This window comes from Chlorocebus sabaeus, chromosome 7 (genome assembly GCF_047675955.1).
Source record: "Chlorocebus sabaeus isolate Y175 chromosome 7, mChlSab1.0.hap1, whole genome shotgun sequence".
Lineage (NCBI taxonomy): Eukaryota > Metazoa > Chordata > Mammalia > Primates > Cercopithecidae > Chlorocebus > Chlorocebus sabaeus.
Genome location: NC_132910.1, coordinates 103,171,754 through 103,196,598, shown reverse-complemented (window position 1 = coordinate 103,196,598; position 24,845 = coordinate 103,171,754). Strand labels below are relative to the sequence as shown.

At 35.0% G+C, this 24,845-nt stretch overlaps 1 protein-coding gene across 5 annotated transcripts in view; it reads left to right on the top strand.

Annotated features, from left to right (window-relative positions):
- The window catches only part of FBXW7 (F-box and WD repeat domain containing 7), a 216,441-nt gene that overhangs the window by 119,772 nt on the left and 71,824 nt on the right, over positions 1 to 24,845 (top strand). For 3 of the 5 annotated variants that reach the window (XM_073017681.1, XM_007999999.3, XM_073017679.1), the window contains 2 exons: positions 4,356 to 4,405; positions 5,003 to 5,572. In XM_073017681.1, coding sequence (XP_072873782.1) covers positions 5,334 to 5,572 — 239 coding nt within the window. In that variant the 5' untranslated portion in view covers positions 4,356 to 4,405; positions 5,003 to 5,333. The remainder of the gene's footprint in view (positions 1 to 4,355; positions 4,406 to 5,002; positions 5,573 to 24,845) is intronic. The other 2 variants (XM_073017680.1, XM_008000000.3) reach the window with 1 other exon arrangement.

Sequence of the window (24,845 nt, the reverse complement as noted above, 5' to 3'; positions counted from 1 at the left end):
ACATCCATAAAACTTTATGAATTACTTGCTGCATATATGATGACACTCGCCAGTATTGCCCATTTTGTGTTGATTTTGTTAACGTACATTACTAAGGAGCTTTTCATCAAATTTTGCAGTCCCTGAAACATTTTCATCTTTAAAGTTACAAATGTGATTTCTCAGCTGCTGTATAGAAAATATGGAACCAGAAATACTAAAAAATGATAATTGTTTTCAAAGTATTAATCTTTTTAGTCTTTAGTCACACAGTTGTTTTTTACATCCTGTGCTGAAAATAACAAGAAATTTGATGCAGAGGGAAAAATGATTTTTTATGACTTAGTAGATAATTCACAAATATGTGTTAAGATATTAGGATTTATGTCCTACCAGTTTCAAAAGTACTACAAGTGACTCGTTCAATACGGAGTACAACTTTAAAAAATGTATTTCAAGTAATTGATGTTGTGTTTGTGACCTGGCTTGAAGTTCTCTTTTGGTGAAGAGCATGCATAAAAAGGTTTGATAATTATTTACTCAGTGAACAAATGTTTTGAGTGCCTTATGAGTCAGGCATTTTTGTGAGTGCTGGAGATAATAGTGATGAAAAACAAAAGTCCCTTTTCCTTATAGAACTTAAAGTGTGGGAAGGCAGATAGTACAGAAATAAATTGATGGATGGATAGATGGATAGGTAGGTATTTACTATATAGCAGGTACTGTTTCTGCTTTTGTATAGTGCTGTGGAAATGAGTAAAGCCAGGACAAAGGAAAAGAAGAGGTGATGCTGGTGGGTATTATTTTAAGTTGGATGGTTAGAGAAAGTATTGAATAGGGGACATTTGAACAGAGTCCTCCATGAAGGAAGTAAAAAAAATAAAAAGAGGAATAGCCAGCACAAAGGCTCTGAGATTGCAGCACACTTTACCCCTCAAGAAAGAACAGTAACAGAAAGTGAGAAAGAGAGAAGTAAAATATGAGTTCACAGTGGTGGGAATGTATGTAGATGGTAGAAGGACCCAACAGGCAACCATAAAAGACATTGGCTTTTACTCTGAGTGAAATGGGAAGCTCTTAGTGGGTATTGAGCAGTGGATTACTCCTAATCATAGTAATTAATAAATTATTAATTTGGAGTATAGGAAGTTCATATGTGAAGTGATGGGTGTTGGTTTTTTTAGAATTCAGTGAAAATCCTAAACTTGCAGAAAGTGATTCCAAGCTTTGAGTTACTCTTCCTGATGATCAGTACAATTGGTTTACTTTCTTGTTATCTTTGTCCTAAAGCTTCTTAAATCACTTTGTAGCTCAAGTCTAATGGATTATACCAGCCCATGTAAATTCTGAAAATGTTAATATTGCCCAGTGATTCAGAGGCTTTAGTAATTTGCTTAAACTACTTCTTGTTTTATTGGTATAAACTGTATTCCTTAGTGTCTGCTATGATTTCAAAGTTAGTATTTGGCTTGGAATTTTCCTTTGAAGCTCGCAACTGTAGTTCAATATAAGACAGGCTCTCAGAGCTCCACTTATTTAACAACTGTATCTGTGCCCACTTTTATTCCTTTAAGCATCCTAGAGTAAGCATTTCAAATGGTTTTGAATTATCAAAGGTCATTTTGAAAAACAAGATTATTGAGAAAATATTTTAAAAGTTCATGAGAAAGTTGTGTAAAATACACCCCTCCACCCAAGGTAGGCCTGAAATGCCACTAAATCAACAAAGGATAGTGAATAAAAGTTACCCTGTATTTTCTAGGATTTGGGGAAAGTGGAGTAGCTCTACTTTCTTTAAATAACCTATTTTAAATTTGTTTGAACAGCAGAATTATTATACCTCTTTTTCATCCAGAATGGAGTTGACTGTAGGCATCTTTTTAAAGTACCCATAGGTCAGGACCTCTCTGGACTTTCCACTACCTTGAAAGACACTGCCAGAAGAATGTTGTTCCCCACACTTACAAAAGGAACAGTAATGTTCTTTTCTCCAGCCATTATTTTATGCAAAGTCCAACTCTATTTTATCAGAGCTATCTGAACTTTCAATTTATTTGAAACATTCATTGACTAATATCTTTAATGGAGCTTTTAATGTCTCTGATCATTTATCCTTTGTTAGGTTAGCAGAACTGTAACAACACAGTTACTTTCACAGCTTCAAATGATACTTTCATAGTCATTTGTGGACATGTACTGTGCAGTGTCACAAAGTTTGAGCCACCTGACAAACCTATTTCTAGTTGAGATCAACAGGGTGATGCTTTGCCTTCTTGTTGCAGCTGTCATACCGTAAACAAGTGTCATTTTCATGGTCCATGAGGAAAAGTATAGCATTTTCCTCATTTTGGTGCTTTTCGTTAGTGATTGTGCAGTTTAGAATGGCCCCAAAACATAGCCCTGAAGTTCTGTTTAATGTTCCTGAGTGCAGAAAGGCTGTAATTTGCCTTAAAGATAAACTAATGTGTATTAAATAAACTTAATTCAGGCATTAGTTATAATGCTGTTGACCATGAGTTCAATGCTAATGAATCAATCTATATTAAAGATATATTTAGACAGAAACACACATAAAAAAGGTTATGCGTTGATCAGTTGGCAACAATGTTGTGACCAGAGGCTTGTGAGAACTGTATTTCCCCTAGGAGCAATGGCTCAGTATTTGTTAATTCAGTGGTTGCAGCAATTTTATAGAACGCAATTACTGTGAATGCGAATCAACTGTATTTCATTAACAGTGGTGATTTATAGGGACTTTAGATACCAGAAGTGTTTCATAATTCCCTTTCTCGAGACCATTGTTTTAATATGTTTAAATGCATGCATGCAGAGTTGTGATGTTAAACATAATTTTACTGTGGGTTCTGGTCAAAAAGAGGAAATGTCATCAGTTAACTTGAAAGATACATTATTCTAAACATTATCCTCCAGAAAATTGACATGTACAAGAAGCATATTGAATGCTCAGCAAATAATTTGTTTTAGAGTAATAATCTTTGAGTATTGTAGTGATTCTAGTTTTGGAAAAGAAGGCAGTATCAGTGTTAGAGAATAATATTCTTTCAGGATTTTATGTGGTTACTTCAAGGTGTATGAAAGAAGACTCACTTGGGTGTTAAATTCTTGTCCCTGCTTTACTTAAAGCTAGTAATCTTGAGAAATTTACTAAATCATTTTAAGCCTGATTACCTTGCCTGCAAAGTGAGGAAAATTTTCAATTTAAAATTTTATTTCTTGTATTAGTATTCTTCCTGACCTTGAATCATTTCTATTCCCATCATATCCAGTTGCCAAGAAATCCATGCACCTTAATGTTGTTTATTAGCCATCAGATTTTATTTTACTGAACTCAAGTTCAGTCACATTAGTTACCGATAAAATCATGTTATATATATTATATTAAATGTATAATATATTAATATATAATAATATATTAATATATAATATATAAATAATATATATTATATAAATATTATATATTATATATAAATATATTATATATAATATATATAATATATAATATAAATAATATATAAATAATATATAAATAATATTATATAAATAATATATTAATATATAAATATATAACATGATTTCATCGGTAACTAATGTGACTGAACTTGAATATATCAAATATTAATATTTGATATATCTTGACATTTTGTATTATGGTAAGAAGAAATAAAAGACCTTCCTCAAATTTTAGGATATGGACTTCTGTTTGTTGATGTTTGTGTTTTATGATACACTGTTGTAAATCATACTAAAGGTTTTCTCTGAAAAAGACTAGAATTGACAATACTTCATTTGTTAACAGTTTCAAGTTTTAGATCACGGGTGCTTAATTTCTTGTGTGTGCACAATATGTTGGCTTTATTTTATCTGACCTCAAAGATGTCCATATAGATGCCAACAAAGGATAAAGTGTAAGAATAAATATCATGAAAAGATGCTGTATGAGATAAAATTCTAGAGCCAGGTTAAAAAAACATAAAGGTAAACATGCTTGATATATAAAAATTGAGAAATATGATAAAAAAAGAAATGTTTAAAGCATCTGTAATACCACTGCCTAAGATGCAGTTTATTTTGAAATGTTGTCTTCTAGTCTTCATACAGTTTAAAAATCATATTATAATCATTATTATTTCCAATATTTTCCCCTTAGTGTAATATAATATAACATCCATGTTTTAAAAAATACTTTATGAACGTCATGTTTAGGGATTACACTGTATATATCCCATCTCATAGATTCCTTTATATTGAGCATTTGAATTTTTACTTTTATTTACATTTATTTTTATCTTTATTTTTTGCTTTTGTGGATAAACTGCAGTGAGCATCCTCTGTATAATTTTTTTTTTCTGTTTTAGGATTACTTCCTTAGGATAGATTGCCAGAAGTGGAGTTACTGGGTCAGAGGGTATGAACTTATGAACTTTTTTTTTAAAATAAATTTTTTGTTTCTCTCCAGTCATTTGTAAAAGAATTAAAATAATAATGATTATAATTATTACCTGCTTGAAAACTGTGTCTGAAGGCAAGATTCTGTGATCAGAGAAGTTTGGGAAATACCCAGGATAAAAAGCCTTTTAATCTGATTTACCTCAGCATTTCCCAAATTTAACTGAACACTGAAATTTTTTTTTTGATACACTTCTTAAAATTTTGTGGAAGTTTTATATAGGATATAGTCTATGAACTATTGATGTAAAGTTGAAATTGTTTGATTTGCTTATGTTTTATTGGTCAAAGGAATTAAACTATAAATCTTTATGCTAAAAATTATTAAAAGCGATTAATGTTGTTTACTATGGTTTTTGTGCATGTCTTTATAAAGTCTTATAACTTTTAAAATTGAAATGTTCTATATTGTTTACTAAAAAGCATTTTAATGCCTTGGTGGCATCAATACTTTTTTGCAATCATTAATGATATTTAGAATGTAGACATATAACATGAAAGTAGAACATAATATAGATTGTACAAATCTTGTTTTTTCCACTATTTTCCCCTGCAGAATGTGAAAACCTTTGCATCTTCTGATAGTCTAGCCAAGGTCCAAGAAGTAGCAAGCTGGCTTTTGGAAATGAATCAGGAACTGCTCTCTGTGGGCAGCAAAAGACGACGAACTGGAGGCTCTCTGAGAGGTAACCCTTCCTCAAGCCAGGTGGATGAAGAACAGATGAATCGTGTGGTAGAGGAGGAACAGCAACAGCAACTTAGACAACAGGAGGAGGAGCACACTGCAAGGAATGGTGAAGTTGTTGGAGTAGAACCTAGACCTGGAGGCCAAAATGATTCCCAGCAAGGACAATTGGAAGAAAACAATAATAGATTTATTTCAGTAGATGAGGACTCCTCAGGAAACCAAGAAGAACAAGAGGAAGATGAAGAACATGCTGGTGAACAAGATGAGGAGGATGAGGAGGAGGAGGAGATGGACCAGGAGAGTGATGATTTTGATCAGTCTGATGATAGTAGCAGAGAAGATGAACATACACATAGTAACAGTGTCACAAACTCCAGTAGTATTGTGGACCTGCCCGTTCACCAGCTCTCCTCCCCATTCTATACAAAAACAACAAAAGTGAGTATATTCATTATATTGTTAACCTGAGAAACTTTACATACCTATTTTAAGTAATGAAACTTTCCTCTCAGTCTTTGTGTTACTAAAAATTAATCTTAAGATACGTAATAATAAAATGAACTAGTTTTTTGTTTTACAGAAGGTATTGGAAAGTATTAACAAGTAGAAATACTGATAATGGGACAATCTGAGTACAAATGGAGGGAAAGTAATTGAGCCTATTACTATGAAAAGTTATTAACATCAAATTTTCGTCTAAACCTTGAGTCCCGGGCAGGGATTAGTAGCCTGTGTGGGGTGTAGAGGTTTTGGGTGAAATATGATTTGTGTAAATCAAGTAATGAAGAAGCTTTTTATTTACAAAATGCAGCTGCTGGAGTGGGCTATTTACAAGTGTCACTCTAAGGCATAAATTACTCAAAAGTTGCCTCAAATTAGTTCTAGTTATTTATCATTTGAGAATTAGAAATAGTGGATATTCATGTAGAATAGACTTAACAAGTTAAACTATATTTTGGAAAGGAACATTTTAACTTGAATAATAGCTTACTTGTTTTTTAGACATTAAAATAATGTCTGTGGTAGTTCATCCTCTTACTCCTACTTGCTTATTTCTTACATTTTACAGTGATTTTAGGCCATAAACAATATACAAACTGATTTAACTGATTTGACATCATACCATTTAACCTAACTTGACTTGGAATGAAGTGTCTTACACACTTGGATTAATAATAGTTGAATTGCTAAATCATGTTTTACATCTGCTTGTAAAACCTTGACTTTCTAAAATGTGTTTGGCCCTAATTTACCTAGCCTGTCTGCAAGTCAGATTATATTTAGCTGGCATGATCTAAGAAGGACGTGACATCAAGTAGTGATTTTTCATCCATTGTATCATCCCTGTCTCAAGATGTTGAAGCAGTAGCTTTGGATCTCAGCCAGATGGCTCTACCACTAACAACTATACACTGCTTTGTTAAGGCTCAGACCTTATATAGTGTCATTCCTCCCTTCTGTCCCCCCAGTCTTGATCCCCTTCTTTAAGGTTACTATATCAAAAGGGAGTTTATACATCTCTTTTTTTCCTGAGGGTTCAGTTAGAGGAATAGGGGTTTAATACTTAAGGTCCAATTGCAATATCTTATTTCAGAAAGAGGTTCAATCAAAACTAAGCCTTGCAGAACAATGCAGTTTTTGCTGATTTCTGCTACACTTTAAATTAAAAGCAAAAAAAGCTAGTTAGACAAAACTTTATCTTTTTCCAAAAGGAAAAGTCATCCTTATATTCTGTAGGAAACCTTCCAGTTTACAAGTTTGACAGGTACTTTATCTTTTCTTTACCTTCAAGATAAAATCATTAACAGAAATTTTATGTGTGTGATGATTACCTCTTTAAAAACGAAGTATACTGAATTTGTTAGTTTTTTTTCCTAGTGATTCTGAATCAGGAATAACAGTTATTCTTGTACATGCAAGATAACAAGAATGGACTGGGCCCTAACCATAGCAGGGATAGATGTGTGTATGCATTTATATATATACACATGTACAGTATAGATGTGTATATGCATTTATTATATAAGTGTGTATGTATACTTTTTGATATATTGTTGATCATGAGATGATTTGCCCTCATAAGTATGGCATGAAGAATACAAAGCTATTTGATTGCCAGGACAGTGATGCCCTTCTATAAGTACGATTTCAGTCTGAAATTTTTCTAAATGTTTTCCTTTTTGTCCATTCCTAAAACCCTTCTGCCAGAGTATTCCCGGAGCGCTTTCAACAGCATTTAGAAAAGTCACTTAGTACTGCTTTACCTAAAAAGAAAATGTCAATATTCTCCGTCTGTAGATGTTTTAATACACTAAATAGAAGCTCTCACTAGTTCAAGTACTTTATTTTGGAAGAGCTTTAAATTCTTGATCATTATAAAGTTAAGACACTTCTACAGACGTTACCCTAGACCATAGTTTCATTCAAGTCTTAAACTTTGACTTTTGAGAGTAGAGGCATAAGAAATGAAATCCCATTTTTAAATGTTAATATAGGATTAGCTTTCTACAGATTTTACTCAGGATACCTTTCAAGTTTTATTTTTTGGCATTCTCATAAACAAACCCTGTGGACAGCTAGACTGAATTTTATCCATCATCCCTAAATATGCTGCATAAGCAAATATGATATTAATGAGAAAAAAAGATTTTTAATTCTTCCTTGCATTGCTTTATTCTTTGAAAGCATTTTGAAAACTGTCAAAACTCTGAGGACAGTTTTTCCCCCCTTGTCACTAAAGATTTGTTCTTTTGGGAGCCTTATGGCAAGCAATATATGTTAAAAATTCCATACTGTCTTAATGTTAAAAGTCAAGGGAAGTGATAGTCAAGAATTGCTGTTTATTAAGCTCACACTGTTTGAAAGATCCTATGACAGATACATAAACAAAAGTTACAGAGAGGCCAAATGATCCACCCCAGATCACACTAAGTGATGAGAGATTTTAATCCTGATTTGCCTAATTGCAAAAAAACCCCATTCTCTTTCCATGTACTATGCTGCCCCCTATGGTAGAATATGACAAACATCACTAAACAAGATTTCCAATATAGTCATAGAGACTCTGCGTGTGATGCTTTTCTAATACTGTGTCCCATTTGAAGTGATCAGAGCTACCCTATAGAAAGGACAGAGAGCTCAGTTAACTACTTTTCTTTGTGGCACTTAACAAAACACAATTGAAGATTTTACAGCTCAAGGCTAAAGTAATCAGGAAGAAATGACGCTGTTAAAAAATTTGATAGAGGTCATACTCTCTCGAATCCATAAAACCTGCTTTTAAAGCAGAGGTTGTGTGCTGGCTGTTCCTCTAAATTTGACTAGCCTGTAAATTCTAGAGTCAACTTGGTTCTCCAGATATAAATGTCTGTCTCTTCAGTTTTTACTTCCTTTGTCAACATCCTTATCATATTTTTTTTAAAAAAATTGTTTTCTGAAGAGATGCCCAGCTGATATTGAAGAATCTTTGACATATTTTATGCAGAATATCAACTAATTTTCTACTAACATGAAAAACAAATGAGACAATTATTAGGCCAGATCTGGTATCCTGATCTTTTGATGAAGAGAAGTGTGTTTGAGCACTGATTTCTGATGCTTCCATATCTGTCATAGTGGCTTCCACCTGTTCTCTTCTCATATAACATCCTTACCTCAAATGAGTCTTTTTTTTCCCATCCTGATTGTTGGATTCTTCCACCTGTTCTCGTCTCACATAACTTCCTTACCTGAAATTAGTCTTTTTTTTTCCCATCCTGATTGTTAGATTCCTCTTAGTAATTAAACCGTGTTTATCCATTTGCCTCAAATAAGAAATAAATGTTTATCAAAAAATACATATGTATAAAGGATAGCCGGGTATGGTAGCTCACACTGTGATCCCAGCACTTTGGGAGGCTGAGGTGGGCAGATTGCTTGAGCCTAGGGGTTCAAGACCAGCGTGGGCAAACATGGCAAAATCCTGTCTCTACAAAAAATACAAAAATTAGCTGAGTGTGATGGCATGCACCTGTGGTTCCAGCTACTTTGAGGGCTGAGGTGGGAGGATCATTTGGGCCCAGGAGGTTGAGGCTGCAGTGATCTGGGCCATAGAGAGTCCTGTTTCAGAATAAATAAGTAGAGAGGGGGGGAGTTGTGGAGAAGCATCTAGTGTATTGGAGTTTAGAGGCAAAAGACCCTTTCTTTCTTGTCTGTAAGTTCTGAACAATAGAGGAATCAGGTAATAGGATCATTAACCAATCAGGGTATCTGGTCCACCATTCTCCAACCACCTCCTAGGACCAGAGCTGCTGAGAAACTTTGTAGGACAATGTGTCTAACATTGGAAATATAACAGGGCTCTAAGTTACACTCTATTGTAGAGTTCTAGAGAATGATAGCTTCTTCAGAAAGTCCCTGGCCTAGTCTACCTACAAGACAAATAATGTAAGTTCAAATTCTGTTTGGTGTAGACATGTCCAGAGAGCAAAAAATGCTATTTAAGGCAGTCATCTTGAGTAACATCCACTAGTAAACATGGCCCAGTGAATAGCCATGTCCCCTACCTTTGTGAGGGAGGAAAAATGAAACATTGACTCAGCATAGTTTAGCCCAATTTTAAACATGTGGGGAGGATGATGGAAATGGGAGAAATGGGGACAATGGGTGAGATGGGTTTTCCCTTAACATATTAGAGTGGTAAGAACTTTTCAGATCTGGGTTTGAATTCTGATTATGCCACTTACTATGTAACTGTAAGTATGTAATCTCAGTGAACCTATTACTTTATCTGTAAAATAAAGACTAGAATGCCTACCTCTTAAGGTTTTTGTAAGGATTAAGTGAAATAATTTATGTAAATCAGGTAGCATAGTGCCTGGGACACTCAAGATATTTTACAGATACAGGCCTTATGACTTCATTTTATTTGTCTCCTGTGCCTTACCCCATATTCCACAAAATACAGTTCATTCCCCACAGCAGTTGTCAGTCTCTATATGTATGTTTTACGACCTTCAGCATTCAGTCATCATATCACCCTCTAGTGTAAAAAGAAGTAGAGAAATAAATTCTTTTAAAAAGGTGCACAGGAGGATTAGAATAATACTATAATAAGCTAGGCCCATCTTCAATAAAAATAGACATAAATTTTGAAGCCGATGCTACCCACAGATCTCCCTAGCTGATGTACCCTTTCCTTTCATTAGAATTTAAGTCAATTTCTGTAGACTTCCTTCTAATCTTTAGCTAAAGCTTCTGTATATTTAAATGCTTTAATGAATCTTCCATATGGATGCCACAATGAATTTTAGCTCATAGTTAATTTCTAATTAATGCTTGTTAATACAATTTTAAATATATTTGTTAATATTGTGTTAAACCATAATAACTCTAAATGTTAGTGATAAACTGTATCTCATTCACTGCAGGTCATGACAGTTACTATTATTAATTATTTAAGAGATAGGGCCTTGCTGTGTTGCCCAGGCTGACCTTGAACCCCTGGGTACAAGAGATCCTCCTGTGTAGTTGGGACGGCAGGCGTGGACCACCGTGTCCAGCTCAAAAGGTATTTTAATTATGGGGTTTCATTGTAGACTAAAGAATAATCTTCACACCAAATGGGCCATTTTAAAATTGTTTTATAGTGCTTCATTGATTTGTTCTTTATACAGATGATAAACCTCACTGAAATATATACAAATATCACAAATAGTTATCTTCAAAATACTTCCAAAGAAAATTGTTTCCCATGTGTATTATTATAATGATCTGATCCATTTTTAATGTTGTTTTTTGTTGGTGGTAGGGAAGACAGTATGAAGAAAAAGGATATAGGGATATATCATGATGAATTTTGTTTTCACTTTGGTAGATAACTCCAAAATGATTTCTCAAGCTCCATTCATTCACCCTAGCCATAGTTTTGCATTTCTAGCTGTCTGTTGGGCATCATCATCTGAGTGGTCCACTGAAAACTAAAACTACTAGTAGTTTCTTTCCCCAAACCAAGTTTTTATTTTCCTGCCCAGATTCTTTTCTCTCTCAATCGTCCCGTCTTCTGGTCAGTGGATGGAATAGTGACTTGACTTCTTATGATCTGAGTCTGGGCCTGCTGAAGAATTTAACAGACTTGATCACTTAGTCTCTCTTTTTCTTACCCGCCAGGCACTTGTAAGATAAAAATTGGAGGGTTAGTGTTTACAAATGTAAAGAGCATTTTTGCTTGTGCTTCTGTTTGCATCAGGCTATGATGCCATGCGCTTGACGGTGAGTTGGCAGTATGAATAATTGGATGAGTTTTTAAAATGAATTTTTAGCTCTGTATAGATAGTAGCCTCAATACAGATATCTGGTGCCCTGTTTCCCACTGATAAAGCCAAACCTAAATGAGAACATTTGAAGTCTTCCAATATCTTACCATAGTTTCTACCTGGTTTCATCTCCTTTCCTCTCTACTTGTTTTGAATGATACTCCTTCCCGCCAGCCAGATCCTTCAAATCCAAGTCCAAATCCCCTATCTTTATACCTTCCTAGATTTAGAAAATCTGATTCCTTTGAACCTGTTGTTGCTTCTCTTCATGGTACAGTTCATTTGGTATTACCTGGTGACATTTTTGGTAAGCTTTGTCTTAAGTTAACATAAAATTCTTCACTTTTTTGAGCAGTAGAAATTTGATAAATTTGTCTTCAGTCCTAATTCAGGTTGAGAGTTGAAGACTGGCAAACTGTAATGTGAACAGTTGTCATTTCACCTCTTTTTTTTTTTTTTTTTCTTCTAAGACAAGGTCTTGCTTTGTTGCCCAGGGTGGATGGAGTGCAGTGGCATAATCGTGGCTCACTGCAGCCTCCACCTCCCAGGCTTAAGCAATTCTCCCACCTCAGCCTCCAGAGTAACTGGGACCACTCGTGGCACCACCATGCTTGGCTAATTTTTGAATCATCTGTAGAGACAAGGCCTTACTATGCTGCCCACGTTGGTCTCAAACTCCTGAGCTCTAGTGATCTTCCTGCCCGGGCCTCCCAAAGTGTTAGGATTATAGGTGTGAACCACCATGCCCCAGCCTCATTTCACCTCTTAAGATGTACCTAAGCTAGACCAGAAATTGTAAATGGGCACATCATTAAAATTGAGTTTAAGACTCAGGTATTCAGTATACGTACAGATTGTTACATTGAGACTCCCCTGAGGAGAAGTTAAAAATTCCACCTTAGGAATCATTTTGTAACATGCAGAAATCGATTGAAGGCAATTCATACAGCCATTAAATATCACATTTGAAAGAATATTTAATAATGGGAAATGCTTAAAAATATTTTATTTAAAATATAGAATTCAAAACTCTATACAGTGTGATCTTAATTATGAAGCAAACATGGATTTTTATATATGTGTGTGTATGCATCTACATATATACATATGCAAAGAAAAAGATAAGAAGAAATTGTACCAAACGTTAGGAATTATCTCTGAATGTGGTTGAATAAAATGTTATTTTTTTCTTAAATACATTTTAGAATTTCTCCATTTTATTATAACAAGCATATATGACTCTTTATTAGAAAAATAACTCTCTGCTGGAAACCAATTATTCTATGTAATCTTTTTTGATGACTTACATGGTGTGTAATGCTCCTAATGGAGGATTGGATAAAAAGATGTTCCTCACAAGAAATGGCATTATATAATGATCTGTGCATGAGAATGCAGCTGAATATAGTGGAAACCTTCCCCTATTCCCAAACCCCCATTTCGTAGTGGAAAGGGCACGGAACTCTTCAAGTCCTAGTGTAACTGATTCTTCACATCTCTAGGGCTCAGGTGTTACCCTGGCAATTTTCTAAGATCAGCTTAACACATTACTAGAAGATTAATAGCATAGTCGTATCTTTTCTTGTTTTGATGATATTTATTTAATATGTGTTTTCTTTAAAGAGTTCTTTGGCCTTGATAGCACTTTTGGCTCTCTCTAAACGTGAATATTTTTCATATAAAAACCTTTCTCTGAGCAATTTCAGAGTCTGTCTTTGAAAATGGGTGTCCCCAACCCCCAGGCCACGGACCAGTACCAGTCTGTGGCCTGTTAGGAACTGGGCCTCACAGCAGGAGGCGAGTGGTGGGTGAGTGAGCATTACTGACTGTGCTCCACCTCCTGTCAGATCAGCTGTGGCATTAGATTCTAATAGAAGCACGAACCCTATTGTGAACTGCGCTTGCGAGAGATCTAGGTTGTATGCTCCTTCTGAGAATCTAATGCCTGATGATCTGAGGTGGAACAGTTTCATCCCAAACTGTCCCCCCACCTCCCCCGTCCACGGAAAAATTGTCTTTCATGAAACCTGTCCCTGGTGCCAAAAAGGTTGGTGACTACTGCTTTAAAACACAATTCTTTTTTTTTTTTTTTTTTTTTTTTGAGATGGAGTCTGGCTCTGTTGCCCAGGCTGGAGTGCAGTAGTGCAGTCTCAGCTCACTGCATCCTCCACCTCCTGGGTTCAAGCGATTATCCTGCCTCAGCCTCCTGAGTAGCTGGGATTACCAGTGTCTGCCACCACGTCCAGCTAATTTTTGTATTTTTAGTAGAAACAGGGTTTCACCATGTTGGCCAGGCTGGCCTCGAACTCCTGACCTCAAGTGATCCACCTGCCTTGGCCTCTCAGAGTGCTGGGATTACAGGCATGAGCCACCGTGCCTGGCCTTGAAACATAATTCCAAAGTGGCCATTGCTTTATGAGGAAATCGTTAGTGCTTTCCCTTCCCTCCCTTCCCGTATTCCCAACCCCCTATTTCATCAAACTAATATACTTAACATGTTAAGAGCTTTTAGTCTTAATTTTAAGTCTCCTAAGATGGACTCCAAACTGGAGTGGACCTTTGAGATCACCAAGGCCAAACCTGTGTCCAGTGGCTTTACCAACAGACTTGAGCTTACAAATGAGGCCATTACAAAGGAATACTGCAATGTCAAGTATCTTCATAGTTTTAGACAGTTATTTATGTTAGGGTTCTTTATTTAATGTTGACATCTCTGACTTTGCTTTGGTCCTTGTTCTTCTGCCTAGAGCAGTGACAGCTCTTTTCACAGGAGAAGATTGCTGCCGTATTAATCTGTGATCTTCTCCAGACTGAATGCCTTCAGTGTGTTCTCAGAATGTGTATATATACTTATATTTTTTCTCATTAATCTTAACAGTCCTAATAGGTCATTTCTTATCTTTAACCCCATAATGGACATGAGAAATATGTGAAGAGAGGTTAAGTAATTAATCATGTATCAATCAGCTGGTAAATAGTAGAGTTGGGATTGGAACTCAGATCTTATTCTGAGTCTAGGTTATGGACATATAACAAATGTACTTATGTTAACATTTGGAAATTCAGTTAAACAATATTAGTAATTCTGGGATGAGTGGGCTGTGAAATAACCTATAAAGCTACCGCCCTAACATTTATTTTCATGTCCCCAAATGTTGCCTCAACTAAATCTCTTTGTGGTATATTTATTGTGACTCATTGTATTGTTTGTTTTTCTCCCTCTCTCATTTAAGCCCTTTGATTTCTTATTTTATTGCCTAGTAATATTTATTGTATTATCAGGTACCCTGATAACCTAATTATTAGTCAATAAAGAATTAGTGTATAAATTCTTATATAATACTTGTCAGTCATTGATCACATGGATATATATTTTGTGTAGCTGGAGTCAGTGCATATACTTCTTTTATATTCCTGATTCTTTTGGTTATTATGATAATAATAGCCTTATTATTATTTGATAGCCTGTTTAAACAGTTGACTTGTTCAGCCTCTCAAAGGGAATTTTCCCCACTCTCCTCTGCTTCACTGAGATCTTGACCCATTTACATGAATTATTTCTACATTCCTTCACCTAGAATTTCATGTGTATCTTTTTTCTTTTATCCCTCCAATCTGGAAAGAAGAAATACACTCGTCCTTTACAAGGAAACCTTGTGTTTGGATTATTGATCCTTGAGGTTTGCGAAATGTTTTTTGGAGATTTCCTGCATTAGCCAGTCTGTCTTTTTAAATTAACAAGCTTTAATTTTTAGAGCAGTTTTAGATTCACAACAAAGTTGAATGAGAGGCCCAGAGAGTTCCCATATGCCCCCTGGTGCACACATGTACAGCTTCCCCTTTACCAGAATAGTACATTTGTTATAGTCGGTGAATCTACATTGTCATATCATTATCCGGAATCCATAGTTTCCACCAAGGTCTCACTCTTGGTGTTGTGCACTCTGTGGGTGTGGACAAATGTGTACTGACACGCATCTACCAATGTAGTACCATAGTGAATGGTTTCACTCCGTTAAAAATCCTGTGTTCTGCCTATTCATCCCTTTCTTCCGCAGTCTCTCATCACCACTGATCCTTCCACCTTCTCCATAGTTTAACTTTATCGGAATGTCATATAGTTGCAATTATACAGTATGTAGCCTTTCAGATTGGCTTCTTTTACTGATGTAATATGCATTGACTTTTCCTCCATGTATATTTATAGCTTGATAGCTCATTTTCTTCTAACACTGAATAATATTCCATTGTTTGGATATACCACAGTTTATCCACTTCCCTAGTGAAAGACATCTTGGTTGCTTCCACATATTGGCAATTATGAATATAGCTGCTTGTGAAAATCTGTGTGCAGGATTTTGCATGGACTAAGTTTTTAACTCCTTTGCATAAATGCCAGGGAGTGTGATTCCCGGATTGTGTGTTAACAGTATGTTTAATTTTGTAAGAAACTGCCAAATGGCTTCCAAAGTGGCTATATCATTTTGCATTCCCACCAGCAGTGAATGAGAGTTCCTGTGGCTCCGTATCTTCAGTGGCATATGGTGGTGTCAGTGTTCTGGATTTCGACCATTCTAATAGGTGTGTATGGTATCTCTTTGTTACAATTTGCAATTCCCTAGTGATATATGATATTGACCATCTTTTCCTGTGCTTACTTCCCATCTGTAAATCTTCTTTGGTGAGGTGTGTGTCCAGATCTTTTGTCCATGTTTTAGTTGGGTTGTTCTCTTATTGTTGTATATTTTGGATAACAATCGTTTATCCCATGTGTATTTTGCAAATATTTTCTTCCAGTCTGTGTCTTATGTTCTTATTTTCCTGATAGTGTCTTTCAGATAGCAGACATTTCTAATTTAGTATAGTCCGGCTTACGAATTATTTCTTTCATGTATCATGCTGTTAGTATTGTATTGTTGTATTTAAAATGTCATTTCCAGCTGGGTGTCGTGGCTCACACCTATAATCCCAGCACTTTCGCAGGCTGAGGTGGGAGGATCGCTTGAGCCCAGGAGTTTGAGACCAGCTGGGCAACATAGTGAGACCTCCTCCTTTAAAAAAAAAAAAAAAAAAATACACAAAATTAGCCAGGCATGGTGGTTGTGGCTGGTGCATTCCTGTGATCTTAGCAACCCGAGAGTCTGAGGTTGGAGGATTGCTTGATCCTGGGACATCAAGGATGCAGTGAGCTGAGATCATACCACTCTACCCCAGCAAAAAGTCTTTTCTATACCCAAGGCCATTTAGGTTTTCTCTAATGTTATCTTCTAAGAGTTTTATAGTTTTGCACCTTACATTTATGTCTGTGATCCATTTTGAGTTAATTTTGTGAAGGGTGTAAGGTCATTGTTTCAATTCATTTATTTGCATGTGGATGTTCAGTGGTTCAGCACCATTTGTGGAAAAGACTAACTTTTCTCCCTTGTACTGCCTTTGTTCCATTGTCAAAGATCACTGTACCATATTCTGGTCTCTCTATTCTGTTCCATTCATCTACTTTTAATTCCTTCACCAATACCACACTGTCTTGGTTACTGTAGCTTTATAGTAAGCCTTGAAATTGGATAGTGTCTATCTCCCAGCTTCGTTCCTCTCCTTCAGTATTGTTTTGGCTATTCTGGGTCTTTTGCCTCTCCATATGTTTTAGAATCAGTTTGTCGATATCTGTTACTTGCTGGGATTTTGATTGGTATTGCTTTGAAACTGTAGACCAGATTGGCAAGGACTGACATCTTGACAATATTGAGTCTTCCTGTACAAGAATATGGAATATATCTCCATTTATTTCATTCTTCTTTGATGTTTTCTTATCAGAGTTTTATAATTTTCCTTGCATAGATCTTTTACATATTTTATTAGATCATCCCTAAATATTTTATTTCAGGGGGCTGCTAATGTAAATGATACTATGTTTGTCATTTCAGATTTCACTTTTTCATTGTGGTGTATAGGAAAATAATTGACTTATTAGATATTAATCTTATATCTTGCAACCTTGCTATAATTGCTTTTGTTTGGTCCATTTTTTAAAGGATTTTCTATGTAGAGTGTCATGTCATCGGCCAAAAAAGACAGTGTTATTTCCTCTTTCTTAATCTCTTTATCTTTTACTTCTTTTTCTTGTCTTTATGCTTTAACTAGGACTTCCCCTACGATGTTGAAAAGCAGTGGTTAAAGAGGACATTCTTGCCTTGTGTCTGATCTTAGTAGGACAGCTTTGAGTTTCCATCGTTAAGTGTGATGTTAGCTGTAGGCTTTTTGTAGATAGTCTTTATCAGATTGAGAAAGTTCCTCCCTTCTATTCCTAGTTTGCTAAGAGTCCTTCTGTCCTATTTCTTAATGGTTTAGTAGATGACTCTGTGGTACTTTGAAGGTTGTTTGCTATAGGCAGTTTACCTTTCCTTGACATTTGAAGGATTTGTGTTGATGCCAAGTATAGGATTTTCACAGAGTCCTCCTGTAGCTTCTAAAGGTTTAGCTTGGAAATGTTAATTACTTAACATTAGCAGGTGAGTAAAAAAGCTGGGGATAAATTTTATATCTTGCTTGTATTTCATTTCCCACCTCTCCCCCTGACAAAACCCCAATATATAAACAGTAAATGTAAGTATATATAAATATATTTTTTAAACATGTAACAAATGTAAGTTCCTTTTGAAATTATTATTTCACCAACTTTAAACAGTATTATCAGTTTTACAAACATTTGGCCAGTGGTTACAATTTTATGAATCTTATTAATGAGATTCTTTTCTGCTTGTGGGTCTACTTTTACTTTGACTCTTGTCCTAAAATCTCAGTCCTATCTTTGGCCTCTCTTCTGAGAGACGTAATTTTGTGTATTTAATTAATCTCTATTTTCTATAAATTAATATGATAAAAAGAATCAAGTTGGATGGATCACAAGTAGAATACAGAGAAAAGAAAATATGGTTAGGGCATTGAGATTAGGTGTGTTTAAACACTTAGTTTGTAGACACGACCCCATTCTTTTGTTTTTTTCTTTGAAATTTGCCTTACATTCAGTATTGTCTAGTTCTTAATTTGGAAATGCTATTTTTTTCATTTAGCATTACAATTATTTATGGGAAAAACTTTAAGAACATTTCAGAATTCTTTCACTGGATATTCTAAACATGGATAGTAATTCAAAAGAAAGCACAAAGATGTAAAATCACAGAAGATATAAAATATTTAGGTTTTTGTAGAAGTCATATATTAGTATGTTTAGCATGCATAGAAAATTTTATATATATTTTTTTTACTATGAAACATATCAAAAGCACACAGTTCCTTAAGAATTTATCTGTTTCTTCACTGAACACTAGAGGGCCATATAGTACCTTATAGATAGAGCTGCTTTCCATGTATTTAAATATACTTAGTATGTGCTTGTCTTTCCTACTTTGTGTTTTAGTATAGTATGTCTTGCTCAGAATTTGGAGTATACACTCAAGAGTAATTATGTGCACTGTCAGATAATATGTGGGATACCTAGGGTTTTTGTTTTTGCCTTTTTTTTTTTTTTAAACAAGCAACTAGCATTTTGCTACTTCGTAACAACAAAAAGTGATGAAAGAGTGAATCTTGGGATAAATGTATGTGCAGACTGACTATGCTTTGGAAATATAAGTGTGCTTTTAGAAAATTTCTCAAGTATCTGAACATATAAGCATAAAAAGAATAGGCCTCTCATTGTTATTTGCTCTGGGACTTCTTGGCATGTATGTGAGAAAAGAATTCTCTCTCCAAAGAAGCTACTTCCCTTGTCTAAATGTCATTTTGTGTTAGGACAGAAAGTAATATTGTGGGGCATAACCACCTAATCATCCTGGAGTAAAGAATATTTGAACAACTGATTTAATCTTCTTTTTTTTTTTTTTTTTTTTTTTTTTGGCTGCTTAGGATAAAGAAATGAGAAATATAACCTATAGGTACTTAAATAGGTAATGTCAATGTGTGAAGAGAATCATGAACAGCCAGTAAGACTGTTCAGGCTCTTATGAACTACATAAGATATGCCTTCCCCAAAAGGTATTAATATTCAGTTAAAAGAATAAAAATATGAGGCGAGAAGATGGTTTGAGCCCAGGAGTTTGAGGCTGCAGTGACAGTACTACAGTACTTTAGCCTGGGTGACAGAGTGAGACTCTGTCTTTAGAAATATCAAGAAAAGAAAAAGAAAAACATTGTGCTGGCTCCAAAAAACTGACTTTGAGCTACATATGACCCATCGACTATATACTATTGGATCTTTGCTAGCTTCTAGAGAAGAAGTTCAAGATCTGAGTAGCACCTTGCTTAAATTTTAATTTCTTCCTTAGATATACTTTAGAGAGCACTTTTCATTATTAATTTCTGTATTATGTTTCAGGGGGCGGAAATAAGGACATTTCTCGTTAGCTACTTTTTATACAGTCTTTTGGTGTAGGAAGATTAGTGTGATGAACTTAGAGGAAACACATTGTTTACACCTAGAGGAGACAATAAAAGAGGGTAATGTGAAAGAGAAGGAACAATAATTCACTTAAAGACTTAAAAGAATCTCATCTTTTAAGTCTCGCCTCCTTTGATTTGCCAATTTTAATACCTTAAATTATTTCTTCAAATTAGTTACTATAATAATGAAGTGACAAAACTTTGATCTTTAGTTCTAAATTTTACTGAGATGTTAGTCCTCTTGAATATTGATGAATTTATTATTATTTTAAAGTCACTGCTATGATAAACAGTATTCTCTAGCTGATAACATTTCTTATGCCTTAGTGGAGTGTTTGCTAGTTTTCTGTATCACTGCCATTTTCTGAAAACCACATTTATTGACAGGTTGACATGAGCTTAGGTAATTGAAGGCTGAGCTTGAATTCTGATCCTTTTGCACAAATGATGCATTGAGTTATTGTTAGCATAATATAGGTGGTGCATGTTGAACTCTTAAATGGTCAAGAAGGTAAATCAAATAAAAAGATCAGTATTTGGATATTTTGAAAAACACATGGACTCCTTCTTTGAGTGGCAGAGATAATAGATGCTCTTGATGGATTGAAGACATCCAGTATTGTGTCTTTAACATGTGTCTGAAGAAAACACTGACTTACTAGTTAAAACTTGATTCATTTAACAGTATTATTGAGCATTCAAAGCATTGCCATTATTTTTCTAAGATAACCCACAATTTACTAGTAGCTCTGGTAGGGAGGGGTTGGGGAAGGGTGATGTTGGGAGTAGATTACTATGCTAAATGCATATATTCATTGTTAGTTGCATTACATTTTAAAAGGATTAATGGGAGGGGGCAAGTACAGGGTATGTAGTATTTTATAAAGGGTAAGAGATCACTGTTATCCACCCAGAAGTCACAGGTTTGGAAAAAGCAGGTTAGTATGAATATGAATACTAGAGATGTTTCTAGAATATCATACACCTGTATTGTAACTAATTTCCATCAATGATTTATTTCCTAACCTGGAATGATTTTCAAGCAGAAAACCCTCTGGACCATAGGGTCCCGAAAGTTAATTGATATGAATGAAATGGGCTATAAGAGCCAGGGAGCTAAAACGTCTCTAAAAAGAGGGTCCTGATATTGCCATGTTTTTGAATTTTTCAAAATTCGTTGGAATTTCAGATTTTCAGATGATATTTCTTAATCTTTAAAATACATTGGTGTCCAAATTTTACAAAAGCACTTCCGTGGGTTGGTTTGACCCATAGACCACCCGTTTTCCACTATCATGTATGGAAGAAGAATGGACTATTATTGTTGAACTGAATAACTGAAACTGGAATAAATGCAAAGGAAGATGTTCTTTGGCACTTCTGTAGAAATGTTTATCACCCATTGTAAAATTACAGTACACTTTGCCTCCAGTGCTGATCCATTAATGGGAATTGGGTGTTTGGAGTGGAAGTGCGGCATATACATAGCACTTTAAGTGCTTTAACTGGTGACCTACAGACTTTTCCTTATGAATTTGGTATACTGATTTTAGGTATTAAACTGCCAAATGAATTTACCTCATTTTAAAGGTAAATATATCCAGGTAAATATATCCAAATTTATCCAAGTTGAATATCCAACTTCCACAAGGAATTTGGGATTTGAAGTGGTCTATATGTAGGAGAAATACATATAATAAAGTGACAAAGTGTACATGAAAATCAGAACCAGGGACCATACTGGAGTAGAATATGAGGGCAAGGTCATGAGAAGAGGTAAGGAATGAGTTATAATGAGTTAGAGAAAGCTGGTAATAGGATATAGGTTGTCCACGCCTAAGTGTCTGCACTGGTATTTTTCGAAGTGTTACCTTGGACCAGCTGCATCAGAAGCATCTTTAAAAATAACAGATTTCTGGGTTACTCTCCAGAGCTACTTAACTAAACTCCAGGGTCAGGATATGCATTTTTAATAAGCTCTCAAATGATTTTCATGTAAACTGAAGTTTGCAAAACACTGGCCTTTAGTTTGGAGTCTCTGCTTCCCTGTGATAAAATTAAGAAGACGATGTACTGAGTCCTCAGGGGAAGAGAAAAGATGTCTCTCTCTCTCTCTCTCTCTCTCTCTCTCTCTCTCTCACACACACACACACACACACACACACACACACACACACACTTATACACACCCATGCATCTTTCCTAATATTATATAAAAGGAATTTCCCACATAGGGCTTCCTGAGTGACTCAGTAGATCATGTCCTCAACAGTATATCTAGAACAAATGCATTAATGCTCGTGAATAGTGGTAGGGTGTGATTTCTAAGGTCAAACTACTGGGGGATTTTCAAATGCTAGCTCTGTCAGTTCATGGCAGTTTGACCTTGCACAAACTGTTGACCTTGTAGTTTCGTAGGGATGGTAGTAGTATCTAACACATAGTGTTATGGAGAGGATTCAGTGAGGTAATGTATGCAGAGTACTCAGGACAATGACTGGCATATAGCAAATCCTTAAGCATTTGCTATTATATTTTATAAGGTTAATTATTGTAATGTTACAAGTCTATGCTATAACTAACTTACTAGTTCAAGCTAGGAGGACTGCTATGCAAAATATTTTTAGTTCCAAAGATACTCTTTTGGGTGGGTTGAAACTATTCCATTGACTTTTGCCTACATTATTACGGCTTTTAGCATAGAGTTCAGCTGTTTGATATTGTACATTTTGTTACTGCTAACTATGAAGCACTCTTGATCCCTGACAGGTATTTTTTCCCTAATTGGTTGTTAATGCTGAACTTAGAAGGAATTTGTAAAAGAACCCACAAGTAAATTTTGCTAATCCTAGAGCTTTGAGTACTCATATGAAAATGTTCAGAAGACAGGAAAAGGCAAGTTTTATTCTTTAATGATACTTGGGTGTTCTTGAACTGAATAGCTGAAACTGGAATAAATGCAAGGGAAGATGTTCTTTGGCACTTCTGTAGAAATTCTAGAATTACTGCTTGATACTACAGAAAATATCGATGTTTTTCACAGTGAAGAGATGATTATAAACAAATGAAGCAATCACTATGAATGGAACAATAGTTTTGGGTAGGTTAAAATTATCTTTATTTAGGATACATTTTAGAGAACACTTCATAAATTATTGGGATAACTTGTAGCTGTATCTGACATAGGACATTAACTTGATTCCTTATAATAAGTATTGTTGTCAGGGTAGCATCTTGCATATAAACTTTAACCTCTAATTATATGAAATGCAGGAAGAATGATGATTGTTTTCATAGATCAGGTTTAAAAATGATGCTTAAAATTTTTTTGTATCTTTCCCCCTCCCTAGAAAAGGGTCTGTTTTATTCAAATATAGCTTGTCCTTCTGTCAGTTGGTTTTTGCTGATGCAAAAGGTAGTTTCTCTGCTTTAGAAATAGCAGTTGCTTTTAGGAGATGCATTACTTGGTTGGTTTCCATGGCAGTTTTTGGTTATTGAAATCAGATGCAAATGAGGAATGGAAGCATGAAGAAGGTACTGGTGAATTTGAGGAGTAAGTGCCAGCAGTTATTCATTTGCTTAGCTACAGATGTTGGTTCTATTGATTTAAGTCTACATTATAAGTTTAATTTTCTAGAATGCATTGTTTGTACTTTACCAGTATGCTGCCATCTGTCTTAGGGTTTAATGAGTGAAAAACTTAAATGTACTGAGGTACGTACCTCTATAGTGTTTATCACGTAAGTTTCAGTTTTGGGGTTTATTCCTCATTATCATTTTACTCTGTTACTTGGTATAGAAAAGAAAATTAAAACTTTAAGACAGAATCATTATTCTCTATCAGATTATCACTAATCTTACATTTTATTTTAATTATTTTTTGTGCTTCTTTACTCAAGAAAGGAACAGAATAGAGATTACAAAATGATATCTCATATAGTAGGTATTTAAATCTTTTTCTTTTCATCATGACAGCCTACCATTGAATGTATTTTTAAAACATTTAAATTTGTTGCCAACATTGGAAAATCTTGAGAGTTCACATAAAGGTATTGATTTTTTTCACCTTCTTTTGAAAATATAGAACAAATGGCCTTGCTGGGCCAATGTACTTATATGATGACATCAATTGTACCCTCTAAAAGGGCTTTTCAGGTCTTAAACCTAATTGGTTTTTCTCCTTTAATTGTACTTGCCTTATCCCCTTGTCATCTGAGTTTGCTTGGAATATAGACAAAAGCACAATTTTAGGAAATCCAAAAGTGAGTTTGATTTTTCCTTTCTTGGTCATATATCGAATGACTTTGGATGTAAATTCAAGCCAAAGTAATATGAAACTTTTTAAAAAGTTTTATTATGAAAATAGAAACTTGCTAAGGCCTCATTTCCATTGAGTATCAAGGTGGGAAATTGTCACCCAAAATTTTGCCATCCTCAAGATGATCACTTACGTTTTCATTTTGAATCACCCATTATCCTTTCCATTCCTGTTACATTGTAAAATTAACGCTCCACTACGATGACTATAAACCAACTTAGAACTCCTTGTTTTATAAGATGTTTTGATTATCCATTGTCATCTGACCAATCGCCATCAAAGCTTTGTGGATATAACAAATGAGAATTATTTTTATTATTTTTCATTGTTCTTATAGGTTTGTAATTTGGGGAGTGCTGATCTGGCCATTGTTAACTCTGGGTGGCAGTCAGATCATGGCTGGAAGTGCAAAAGCAAGGGTCTAGAACAGCTGAGGGCTGACCCAGAAACTCTTTTTCCGTATAGTCTCAGAACATCTCCATGTAATACAGTCTTTTTACCTGGGCTAGATTGGGCTTCTTCAGAGCATGGTGGCCTGAAGGTACTACTTAGTTACCACATCAGGACTACCAAGTGAGTGTTCCAGCAAGCTGGAAGCTGAATCTCCTTTTTATGACTTAGCCTGGGAAGTCACATGATACCATTTTTACTATCTCTAACG